The sequence below is a fragment of the Cygnus olor genome, chromosome 4 (genome assembly GCF_009769625.2).
Source record: "Cygnus olor isolate bCygOlo1 chromosome 4, bCygOlo1.pri.v2, whole genome shotgun sequence".
NCBI classification, from domain to species: Eukaryota; Metazoa; Chordata; class Aves; order Anseriformes; family Anatidae; genus Cygnus; species Cygnus olor.
In genome coordinates this window covers 11,781,419-11,793,996 of record NC_049172.1, presented here as the reverse complement: position 1 = coordinate 11,793,996, position 12,578 = coordinate 11,781,419, and the positions used below count along the sequence as shown (strand labels likewise).

At 39.8% G+C, this 12,578-nt stretch overlaps 1 protein-coding gene across 5 annotated transcripts in view; it reads left to right on the top strand.

Moving 5' to 3' along the window:
* Positions 1 to 12,578, top strand: part of HERC3 (HECT and RLD domain containing E3 ubiquitin protein ligase 3) — a 44,509-nt gene that overhangs the window by 16,954 nt on the left and 14,977 nt on the right. For 4 of the 5 annotated variants that reach the window (XM_040555914.1, XM_040555915.1, XM_040555917.1 and 1 more), the window contains exons 6-15: positions 1,779 to 1,870; positions 2,885 to 3,015; positions 3,152 to 3,312; positions 3,857 to 3,933; positions 4,682 to 4,806; positions 5,343 to 5,402; positions 7,749 to 7,860; positions 8,801 to 8,990; positions 10,699 to 10,862; positions 11,392 to 11,505. In XM_040555914.1, the coding sequence (XP_040411848.1) occupies positions 1,779 to 1,870; positions 2,885 to 3,015; positions 3,152 to 3,312; positions 3,857 to 3,933; positions 4,682 to 4,806; positions 5,343 to 5,402; positions 7,749 to 7,860; positions 8,801 to 8,990; positions 10,699 to 10,862; positions 11,392 to 11,505 (1,226 nt within the window). Of the gene's footprint in view, positions 1 to 1,778; positions 1,871 to 2,884; positions 3,016 to 3,151; positions 3,313 to 3,856; positions 3,934 to 4,681; positions 4,807 to 5,342; positions 5,403 to 7,748; positions 7,861 to 8,800; positions 8,991 to 10,698; positions 10,863 to 11,391; positions 11,506 to 11,845; positions 11,995 to 12,578 lie in introns of all 5 variants that reach the window. The other variant, XR_005819525.1, reaches the window with a different exon arrangement.

The following is a 12,578-nucleotide window of genomic DNA, read 5'->3' as shown; positions in this document are numbered from 1 at the left end:
CCCATCCCCTAGTTGGTCAACATGATTTTGACTGGTGAGCATCTGTATGCTCCAAGATGATGGCAACACAAAGTATCTCAATATTGTAAAATGTTGTCCAGTTTATTGGTTGCACAGTTTTTCAGACATGTTGGGCCAGTGGTATGTTTTATTTCAGGTGATCATGTTCAGTGAAGCCTAGCCATCAACAGACTTGAAGATTGATTTATAAATTAGGCTTCAAGAGTGGATATGACGTTACCACTAGTCTGAAAAGCCCAGATTCCTCCAGCTTGTTAATGTACTCTTAGACTATTTTGCAAAAGCAAAAGAGTGAAAGATTTTCTTTGGAGTTTCAGATCAACCTCTTCATCTTTATCTGCATAGTTTCTGAGTAGCTTTAAGTATCTAGGCGAGTTACTGAGTGGGGATGTGAAACGCAACACGCGTGGATAATTTGGTTTGCATGGGTGAGTACATGAGGTGTGTATATATTTAAAAATGTTAGGTTGTGTATATAGTAGCTTATAAACACCATATGTTGCAAGAGAAAAGCATTGCCTCACATTTTGTCTACCTATAAGGGAATGATGCAGTTTGACAACCCACCCTACCAACTGAAACGTGTATTTAAAGCAATTATTCAAAACCAGCCTGTAGTTTAGCACAGGAGGTTTGAATGTTGTATGCTTAATTTCATCTTGCTTTGCACTTTTAGGAATATGAAACGCAATTGTAAGACTTGTAACATATTTTGTGCTTTCTCAAAAATGCTCCAGGTTTGTTCTCTTGTATAGTTTGTAAGAGCGCAGTGGCCTTGTATAAGAGCAGCTGTGTTCTTCGCATGGAGTTTGACAGAGAAATGTTTCTGATTTCAACACAGCACTATTAGAAATGCTGCACTTGTGCATTAGAAGTTTACTTTGTGCTAAACTACAGAACAAAGTAAATGAAAAAAGCCTGCCCTTAGTTTTAAATGCATGAAAATGTGACCATTTTCCTTTCACTATACAGAAAAAAAAGCACCTGTCAAATCCTTGGGTGAGAGTCTTAAAAAATGAACCACTTCTGTAGGTAGGAACTGGGTTTTTTGTTGGTACAAAGTAAGCGGCTGTTCCCCTTGCTGTCTGAAGCTGGTTTGGGGTACCTACTGCTTCTTTAAGTGCTTTTTTAATAATAATAAAAATATATATATATTCTTTTAAATCAGTGAAACATATAACCTTGCTTAGTGTATTTATACTCGAGATGCCTACTTTTAATGATTAGAATGTCATAGTGAAGGAGAAAAGCACCATTTAACTCTTGGCAGAGATTAGCCTTTGCAAGTAGGAGGATCTTAAAGCATGACAACAGAAGGAAGACTAGGTATTTAAATGCACCTGCTGCTTGCCATGCGTGTTGGACCCATCAGGATTGTTCTGTATGAAGAAGTCATAGCAAGCTTTTGGAAACAAAAGTCAGGAGTTTGGAATGGAGCATGAGGCTGAAGGTTGGTGTAGCTCACCTGCACTAGTCGTGTCCCAAGCTGCAAGCACACATTGAATTTATACAAAATACACTATATTTGTGTTCTTGCAATACCCAACTGTTTTTGAACCAGGGCAAATATTTTAAGAATGGGGGGAGAAAGCAACAGTAAAGTAATAAAGGATCTGTTGTTTTTTCCATGTTTGTTAAAGCTGTGCTCCATCTGAATTGTAGAACAAGTCTGAAAATCAGACTGCTGCCAGTGGTTTTCTCAGGCATTTAGGATCGTGTTTATGAAACAATTCCTTTATTTCATTTGTCTTACACAGACCGAGAATCGCCTTGCCATGTGAAGCTGTTGCGGTCTCAGAAGGTTGTTTACATCAGCTGTGGAGAGGAACACACGGCAGTTCTAACAAAGGTAGAGAAGCTAACCTGGAAGCCCCGGCCGCTGTCTTGCCTGCCTGATGGTTTCACTTTAGTTTCCTAGGAAATGATAGAAAAGAACAGACTGACGTACCTTAATTCATCTAACACCAGTAAGAGAAACTAAATGGAAAGTAAAGTCTTGTGATAATTTATTCTGAGATTCTTTGCCCACGTGATCCATTGCCATTTTTAAGATGAAGATGTTAGTAATCCATGACAATAAATAGTAAAACTCAGATGGATCACTCAAAGAAATGAGCTTTGAGGAATAAAAAAGAACAAACATATATCTTAAGAGGTTAAAAATAACATCTTGTTGGAAGATGGAGAGTTATTGTGCCTCAGAATAAAAGGCAAGTCAGAAATAATGGGCTGTTGCATGAAAAGTTACCGGTCAGTCACAGCATTTACAAGAGGTTTGCAGTTCCAAACCTACTGCTGTTCCCAAGTAGCGTGTAGTTTAATAGAGGATAGGGATAGCATTTGGAAGATCACTGTTCGGTTCTTGCCTTGCACATGCCACTTCCTAGGTTGTTGCCTTCCTTGGTTGGTACCTAAGTGTTCTCAATCAAAAAATGAATCAAAATAGCTAGCTGTGAGATTCCAGTGGGAGAACCACTGTGAAGACCAGAGAGTGTGGGTCTTTTTCCAGGAAAAAGGTCATCATCCTTTTGATCAGCAGCCACCAGAGATCAGTGTAAAGTACTGTGGAAATGGGTGCTATTGAACCATGTTTAAACCTGCTGAGATTTCTGACTCATTAGGTAATGGTGGGGGGAAGGTTGTCTACTGCAGGCGTACTTAGAGATAAGTCTGATATTCTCTGATGGGTGGCAAGGTAGCTATTTGGAAGCTTCATTAGCAGAGCTCAAGCTTATTTTCTGAATCCTTTGGAAATCCCCAGCAATCTCTGCTTAAGTGTGGGCTCGTAGCGAAACTGGAGTCAGAGAGATGCTGCTGGGATATGGGTCCTAAATGGAGAATATGCTGTTTGATTTGCTAACAGAGTGGAGGGGTGTTCACGTTCGGTGCAGGTTCCTGTGGGCAACTGGGACATGACTCCATGAATGACGAAGTGAACCCCCGAAGAGTTCTTGAGCTAATGGGCAGTGAAGTATCCCAGATTGCCTGTGGCAGGTGAGTCCTGTCCTTCAGTGGAGGTTAATGCTGACACTGGCTCTTGTAAATGGAAGGAGTAGCCTTGCTTCTGCATCGTACATGTCAAAATTAAGTTAATACATATGGCACTAATTTGTACCCGTCTCTCTTACAGACACCATACTTTAGCCTTTGTGCCTTCTTCAGGAATGATCTATGCATTTGGCTGTGGAACAAGAGGCCAGCTGGGAACTGGGCACACTTACAATGTTAAGTGTCCCTCTCCTGTGAAGGGTCACTGGGCAGCTCACAATGGGCAACTCTCAGGGAAGCCTGGTATGTACTGTGCGTGATTTAGAGTGGCAAATGGACATGAATCACTTCCTTTCATCCATGGTGGTCTAAAGACACCTTGACATTGCTCTGTGAAAGTGCTTGAAACAGCAAAAGAAATCCATTCCCCTCGTCTGAATGCACTGTGGAATTACTGTGTGACCTCTTGCTCTCTGTTACTCTGTGTGCCCTCTCCCTTTCTCTTATCATGGCAGAGCTCAGTATTTGGCAATCTTGAGCCTTCATGAAATTGTCCTAATGCTGATTTCTGAGGGCTCTGGTTTCTCATTAAAAACCCCATTGTAGTTTAAAAATTACAGCTTTCCCCTCCTGTCAGGTAGTATGTCTCAAAAAAATAATAAAGAAAAAAGTAAAATAAAGTGCTAAAGTGCTTGAGATCCTACTGATTTCAGCCTTGCCTTCAAGGAATCCGGGTGTTCCCTGTAGTGCAAAGCGTTAGACACTGTCAGTGCAAATGTGGAGGGAAGGCAAAGCAGAAACTTGCATTCATCAGCCTCTAACACAACTGTGTCGCTTTCCTCAACAGATGCCTGTAAATATCACATTGTTAAACATATCTTTTCTGGAGGAGACCAAACATTTGTGCTTTGCTCCAAATATGAGGTAAAACAAATGAAGTACTTTCTCAAGTCTGTTCACCTGTCCCAGCCCTCACTATGCATCTTTTTTTGGTGGTAATCTCCTGAAAGTGAGGTGATGTTTTGGGGTCCATTCTGCCTTATAAACCTTAAAAAGGACAGCACTTATTACAGGGGTTTACAATGTTTTAGGAGTGGCTGAAAGGTGCCTTCTTTTAGAGTCACATCAAAGAGCAATTGACACTGATACCACTTTGATCATCAGGGAAGGGAGTTACTTCCTTGGCAGATTGGAAGAAAGGGACTGCCATCCTCCTGAAGCAGTGGGGTCCAGGTGATCAGCGTAAGGCAGTGGAACACACAATGGGGTTCTGACAGATCAGCTGGATTGTGGGCTGAATGATGTTTTTTCTCCTTCTGTCTTATTTATTCCAGTAAGTGTTTAACATACACTTTTGAGGCATGGAAATAACTCTAGAAGAAATGTACTAAGCCTGTAACTATATACAGCATTATTTAAAAGGGCTTTGGTACATTTAAGGAAACGATATTTTGTTTTTCTTTTTTCTTTTCCTCTTTGTAAAAATATATATATATATTTTTTTCCATGCCTTTCCTTTCGGGCTCGTTAGTAATGTTGCAGCTTCCTAATCAAACCTGTTCAGAGATCACACCCAGAGACCTATGAATTGTATATAGAAAACTGAGATTTTTAATAAGAAGGAATTGTTTTTACAAGCTTTGTATTTGCTGAAATCTGTATCTTCTCACAGAATTCCTTGCCTGCTGATGATTTCCGGACCATAAATGAAACACGTTATACCTGTTTAATAAATGATGAAACTATAGATGTCTGGAGGCAAAAGCTTTTAGAAAAGAACAGTTCTAATTCTGTCAAGTAGGTATTGTGGCACTGGACAAGCCTATTATTGGAAGTTTTATTTAAATAATTTTGTTGGCTTCCATGCCCTGTTTTCACTTGTAGTTTAGCAGCCTTTTCAAGTGTGGTTCTTGGTTATATCTGAGGGGAGTACAGGTGCCAGTCACAAGGATGCTAGGTTAGAGCTTCCCAGCAAAACCCGAGGAATTTAAGGCTGCTTCAGAATATTGCAAATAGTGGGTGGGAAATGGATTTAAAAGTTGTTCTTTATTATGTGCTTAGAGTTCATGTAAAGCAGCAAGAAGCTGTGAACACACTGATTAAATTTTTTCCTGTTTGCCTGCTATGAGAAGGGCAGAATAGGTGGAAAGGAGGCCTCCCTCCTTTGAAAGAGAAGTGTTATATGATCCTGAGTAAGCCACTTAGCCTTTGAACGATGAGATGATCTTGATGTTGTTTCCCGTAGAAGGAAGGGAAGATAGCTGAAGAGATTTACTGGGACATCTGTTTATACCCTCTCTCTCTGTTTTCTTTTGTCTTTCTGCTGCAAACAGTAATGTTGTTCAGATACTGTCCTCAGCTGCCTGCTGGAATGGAAGCTTCTTGGAGAAGAAGTAAGTATCAAAGAGAGTCAAGTAGTGTAGCTTTCCCTTGAGGCAGACTGGAATCTCTTTTTTTCTTCACTCAGTTTTGCACTGGGCTTTGATTTTTCTGGTCAGGAGACTGGGGAAGAGTGTGTTCACTGAAGAGGTGGGTGGTCAGAGCTGGGTAAGGAAGGCAAATAGTCTAGGAAAGTGCATGGTGAGTGTACTGTACAGATTCCTTGGAGTTGTCATGTTTATTATTTTTCCATACGAAATGAATGTAAAAATCTTTGAAAGAGAGGGTTGGGAATTTGACAGTTAGGGAAATGAGTGATGCCACATACCTGAATAGTCTCTCATCCAGCTGAGCTAGCTGATGAGGGCTAGTGCCTGTGGAGGGAGGTATACCTCAGCACAGGCTGCTCATGAAAAATACACCCGGGCCAGCATGGAAGCACTTTTCTTTTAGGTGACATCAGTTGTGAAAAGTTTTGTGCTTTTGCTTATGAAAGCAGGAGTTTCAAATGGATGTAACCAACAATAGGTGGTGACAAGGATGTAATAGGCACAGCTGAGTCAAAAGCTGTGGGTTGGGAAGGATTATGTCGCCTGTGTTTGTGAAGGTTGGGGAGGTAACAGCATAAGTTGAGGTGGGGGAGGAATTTTTTATGGTGACGTAATGAATAAATGACCTGTAAGTAGGTGAAGATGAGCCTAGTTACTCTGAATAATCTTTGAGTAATCTTTTCCAAGAGCAGCTTGAAAAAGAAAACAAGTTACTCATTATACTTGCATTTTCCAGCTGGTACAATGGTTGTTTCTTCTCTAGCCTTGGGAAAAGACAGCATTGTTACTGCATATGGAGAGTTGTGTCATGTTGGTTTAAAACACTCAGTGAGTTTTCTAAGTTGTTGAGTCACTGCAAATAGTCCCATGCCTTCTTTGAATGTGGAAATGAATGGAGTGTATGACTTGATCACCTCTGTGCAGTTCTCTTTCCACCTTAATGATGTCCTGGTGAATGCAGGACTTAACTTTTACAGAAGATTTGTGCCCAAATGAATCATAAAATTTGAAGCCAACATACGCTGAGGTGAGGCTGTATTTAACTACGTACCTTTGTATGTGAAGCCTTACGTCGCCCTTGAGAGAAGTAACCTAGTATATGCCTTCAGTACCCTAGTGCCTGTTTGCAGTATGGCATTGGGGTTAGATAGATATAGGGCTAGATAAAAAAACAGCATTTCTATGTCTGTGTGACTGGGCACGCTACAATACTACCACTGAACAGCATGAAGCTACCTGTACTGCAGTGTGACTCTGAGGAGCTAGTCCCAGCCCAGTGTCCATATTGGTATGGAAATAACTGTTCTACTCCAACAGGCAATGTTTAACTTCTCATATCATCAGAAAACTGACAAATGCATCCCATGTTTAATCAGTACCGTTTCCTTCACAGTGTGGCTGATATAACAGAGTCTCAGGGATGAGTAGAGACGTACTTGGGAAATCCTTGAGGTCAATGGATTTGTAGCAATTACCGTTTTTTTACTAGCATCTGCAAAGATTTATGTGCATTTTTACTACAGACAATGGTGCTGAGAGTCTCTGCTCCAGATGCTGCACATGCTCCAGGTGCTGAGCTAGGTAACTTACCTGCTGGATTGCAGGACATTTCAGTGTCACTAGATCTGGCTGTTGGACTGTGTCATCCTCTGGAGGCTTGCCTTCATTATGCCTTTTATACAGGTAGCCTGCGTAAATTACAGCCTTTCACACGTGGCAGAAAGGAGAGAACATTTCTTACGTCTGAAGACTGTTTACAACTGCGCTGTGGTTTGATTGCGATCATTGTTTAGTTTTAGAAAATTTGAGAGTGGAATTATCAAATTCTCTGAAATCTTGTTTGTTATGTTTTGAAAGCCTTCATCTGATGTTCCCTTGAATAATGTCATCTTATATTATCACCCTTCGCTTTCTTACTGTGTGTGATTTTCTATAAAAATAAATAAAGTGTATGTGAAGAAAATGCAGAGGATCCTGAAACAATTGATAGATAGGTATTTTATAGGTTTTTAAGCAGTCAGTCCTGTTCAGGCAGGCTATTAGCATAGTGAGGAGTCCTGGGGAAACCAAAGAGTTTGATGAAGTGTTTATCTGCAAGAATCCTATATCTAAGCAAGGCCCAGAAGAGTTCAGAAAGGGGCATTGTGCATCTTGTCCTTAGCAAGAAGATTCTAAGTTGTGTTTTGTTTCTAGTCTGATTCATTTCCTGGAGGTCAGTCCTCCACTGCTTGCTCTCAGGCAGTGCTAATAGAGAGGTAGTGTTTTCACTTCCTTAAACTTATGTCTGTCTCTGATTTTTTTTTTTTAAAGAATTGATGAACATTTTAAAACCAGTCCAAAGACCCCGGGGATTGATTTGAACTCCACCAGAGTGCTGTTTGAGAAGCTGATGAACTCTCAACACTCCATTCTCCTAGACCAGGTATTGCACTTACACATTTTTAGGTATTTAGAGGGGGAATAAAGGCTTTGTCCCTCTGTAACGGGAGAAACAGCACATTTTTTAGGGGAAGTTTGTATTTCAAATCTGCAGGCCAGATTCATCTTAGTATCCGTGGGTACATCTCCATTGACCTGGATGGATTTTGACCTCAGAAAACGTCTCAAAGATTTGTTTATAAAACAGTTTTGTTTCATGGCATTTAATACTTGAACTAACTGCTGAAATTAATTCTTGTATGTTATGCTTGAAAATAATGAATGTGTTCTTATTTCTTACGGGTCAGCAGTTGAGTACTTTCTGGTTGTTTAATTTATTCTAACTCCCCTAAAGCAGAGAAGACTTGGTGTATTGAGTAGTCCTGTGGATGAGGCAGTCCTTGTTTTATGTACAGTGGGACTTGAGTACTCTGAGCTATGGTACAGTAAAACTGTTTATTATAGGTGTCAGAGAGAGAAGTGAGTAGAAAGGTGTTGTGTGATGTTTTGCTAAATTGGAATTGTAGCAGGTGAAATTTTTCATGTTGTCTATCTGCTTCAGACACAAATATTTCTGGAGAATTTTAGCTATACAGTTCTATGTCTTTTTTTTTGCCATGCTTTAATGCACACAAAGAACTAGTTCAGCAATGTTTCTAGTCTGAGAAATTCAATTCACTGTACTTCTAAAGCAGGGATGTGGCCTTCAACAGGAAGGGTTTACTAACATAGACATCCCTGGAAAAAACTGCGCAAACATTTATGCCTTTTGGGAAAACATGAATTTAGTCCTGTCCCGTGGAATGCTTTAAGGGGTCAGTAACAAAAGCTGTTAAGTCTACCTGTGCTGCCTGTTCTCTGTTTCATTAGTATTTACTCATTTATTTTGTAGGTGCTCTATCATCCGGGATAAGTTGCCTCCTTTTGTCTTTTTTCCCCTGTAGATACTGAAGAGCTTTGAAAGTTTCTTGATTCCTCAGTTGTCCAGCTCACCACCAGACGTTGAGGCAATGAGGATCTATCTGATTCTCCCTGAATTCCCACCCTTCCAAGATTCAAAGTATTATATCACGTTAACGCTTCCTCTGGCAATGGCTATTCTGCGCTTAGACACCAACCCCAGCAAAGTTCTTGGTAAGAGGCTATCATTTAAGATGCATATTGCTCTCACGATCCAGGGGGAACACAAAGAGTTGCCTTTGGATCTTTCAGTCATGTTTTTATGTTGGTTTAATTTTGGTGTTAACTATGACTTCTATGATAATTGAATATTCTTTGTGATATGGTGTTGCTATGAAGCAGCTGCCTCTAAAAAGCACCTGCGGGCCAAAAGCATTCAAGGAATCCTCCCCCAAAACCTATATTCCTATGTAAAAGAATTTTAAACACAAAATTTGAATTTTAAATATGAAATATGTGGGAATGAAGACTGTGCCATATAGGTAAGATATAGAGAGTTAGTGAGTTATTGTAATATAAAACCTATAAAATTTATGGTGGTGTGGATAATAAATGAGAATGAAATATTCTGCTTCTAAATTAAAACAACTCAACCTGAATTTTCTAAGAACATGTACTGGGGAAGTTAAACTAATTTACCTTGCCTAATTTACCTACATTCAGAGACTCAATTCCAGAAAATTTTAATGCCTCTATGTGAACATAGATTTTGTATATCATGAAGATTAAGTGATCTCACTCTGTTAATTTAATCAGACATTGTCCACATTGAAATTTCTTTTCTGTGTAAGGTAAATAAATGAATATACTGCTAATGTAAAGTTAACCTGATCTGTATAAAGTGCAGAAAAACCTATTGGTTGGTCAAGTCTAAGCTATACATAACAGTTCATCTCCTGTTTTGGAATCTTACTTCTACTAACATTATTTCCTATTAGCTCAATATAAGCTAAGTAGAAGATAAGCTACTCAAAAGTGTTACTTGTGTTTGCTAAGATATTACTTTTTTGTTATTTTCTTCCATTTCTTAATGTTATCTTATACTAATTCTCACAGTATTGTGTAAAATGCTATGTAATGGATTCAGACCTCCAGAAGCATTGCTCCAGTGAAATCTGTTTTGAAGCTTAGTGATTTATTTATTATTTTATTCAAGGAGGTTTTGTAACCAGATTTTCTCCTGTGCTCAGAGTTCCTAGTCCATTGTGACTGTTAGAATAAAGAAATATAAAGGATTTTCATACTTCTGTCTGCAAGAATCTATTGTTTTGCTGACACTTGGGAGGCTAAGTTGGTGTTTGTTTCTAGCAGTTGATGTGATGTTTTCCCAAGCTGCATCTTCTACTTTGCAGGTGGATTGGTTCTAGCAAAGAAGCTCATAGGCAGGGTCCCTTCAGAGGGGAGGTAAGGGTTACTGCCCGTGGCAAGAAGGAAATCAGCTTTTTCAAAAAGAGGGAGCTTTAGTGCACATGTGTTAGGAGGCACCTTCTGACATGTGCTAGAAAAGGATGTGGTACTGATGGAGAACTGACCAGAGAACTACTTTCTTATCACTACAGAGAGACAATGTTTTGTCTGCAAGATCACAGTATCTTGAATACGAGCTTCTTGAGACGGTTGAAAAACCTTGATTTCAGGCTCTTGCGTTGATCAGGGGTTGGGACTGGGTGGTGAGTGACATGGTTGTTTGAGAGTGGAAAGCTTCTCGACTTCTGGTATCTGCAGCTTACTTTGCTTGCCTTCCTATTGCAACAATTAGCAGAGAAGTAGGCAAGTTTTTTAAAACTGTTTTTAGGTGTGTTCCCCTATTTTCATCTTTATGTAGGGGAGTATTCTGTGGTGTTCAATTCAAGATGTATTTTTACGTTCCTTTTCTTTGCAGATAACTGGTGGTCTCAAGTGTGCCCACGATATTTCCTTAGGCTAGTGGATCTCTATAAAGGTGCAGTAGTTTACCTCCTCAGTGGAAGAAAGACATTGTTGATCCCGGTCTTGTTCAGTAGCTACATTACAGCTGCTCTCAGACTTCTGGAGAAACTCCACAAGGTAAGCCTTGGGTGTACGTTGGCTCAAGATGCCAACATGCATCTTGATGCAACTCACTCGGTCTTGTCTGCCCTTTGCCAATTGACGGGGCGAATTGGTGACAGCCCTGGCTTGTGAGCTGCCTTGTTGTCCACTGAGACACCACAAGAGTGAAGATGTTAGTGGTTTTCCTGAATTCGGTATACTTGAAGATTGCTTAGTCCTGTCTCAAATACTAGGAAAAATTCACTGTGAAGAGTGCTGCTGTTGAGCCAGCAGACAGCGTGCACTGTTGTGACACAAATGCCTGTATTATTACACTTTCTGCTCCTTGTGTGTTGGTGCTGTTTAGTCTTGGATGAGGAGGAGGGAGAACTAAGAAGTCAGAAGTTTCTCAGTTCTTCATACTAAAATAAAAGGGATGATGACTTTTTTGCAAGACTTTCTGGGGCCTATTGTTGCAAGCTTCTATATTTGATTTTATGAAAGCCTGTTCTAAGAAAATGCTGGATACGTCTGTATTTTAAAAACCATCTGTTTTCTTCCCTAGGTAAATCAGAAGGTTAAACATGTAGAATATGATAAGTTTTATATCCCTGAGATTTCCAGCTTGGTGGACATTCAGGAGGATTATCTCATGTGGTTCCTACATCAGGCTGGAATGGTAAGAGTCACATTTGTCTCTCTGGTCATTAGAGATCTGCATTTTTAATATCCTTTTTGAGAGTGTAATGTAATCAGTATAGGAGCATCTATATGTTAAATCTCTCAGATTTGGATACTTGGTGGCTTGAAGTTGACTTAAAATAAAACCAGAAGAGCTAAAGCTAACAATATTTAACGAATGTTTGCATCAACCTCTGTGATTATTCATGTGAATCCCATTCAGTCCCTGCACAAAGGGATTAGTTCAGTCACTGGATCCTTTTAATGTAATCGAGACCTCAGGAGCCAAGTCCTGTATTCTAAAATTATAATTTTTACCCTTTACTTCTGCTGTTTAGGCAGGTATTGTGAATAATATAGCCAGTGGTCTTAAAATGTTGCTCTGTAAGAGGAGGCAGTGTGACGTTCTGGCTAGGGGACTGAACCAAGACTCAAGAGATGTGGGTTCTATTCCTGGCTCTTCCAGTAACCTGCTGGGTGATCTTGGGTAAGACCCTTCACCTCTTTTATGCCTCACTTTCCCATCTTTAAGAAAAGAGATAACTGAACTGAGGGCTGGAAAATGCTGTATGGGAACCCAGTGAGATTATTTAAATAATGCAAGGAAAGAAATCCCAAATATGAGAAAACAAAAAGACATCCATCAAGGGATGCTGCAAGAGTAAAATCAGACTGTAGCAAGAATTTCTGTATGTGTTTGTATGCACTTTCTACATGTTGTGTGTGCTGTGTCCCCTCTCCCATCTTCCGTTATATAAATACTGCTGCTCTGTGCTTGCTTTTAGTGAGCAGAGCAATAAAATTATGACTCAGTTTGATACAACAGTAATAGTTAAAATTGTACTGATAGAGCTAAAGAGAAGAGTAATTTGTGTTGCAGGAGCGGCCTTGTATTGTCATGTTGTGGCCTTATGTTCTTTCCTGTTGTTTCATGTGGTCTCTGCCTTGGGGATAGTTTTCTGGTTGTTCTTCATAAAAATAAATTTCACCTCTGGCAAGCTAACAGGCTTCTGTGCCTGTTAGTCCTCTTAGTAATGTTTGATGTGCAAGTTTTGGATTAGACTTGTGCGT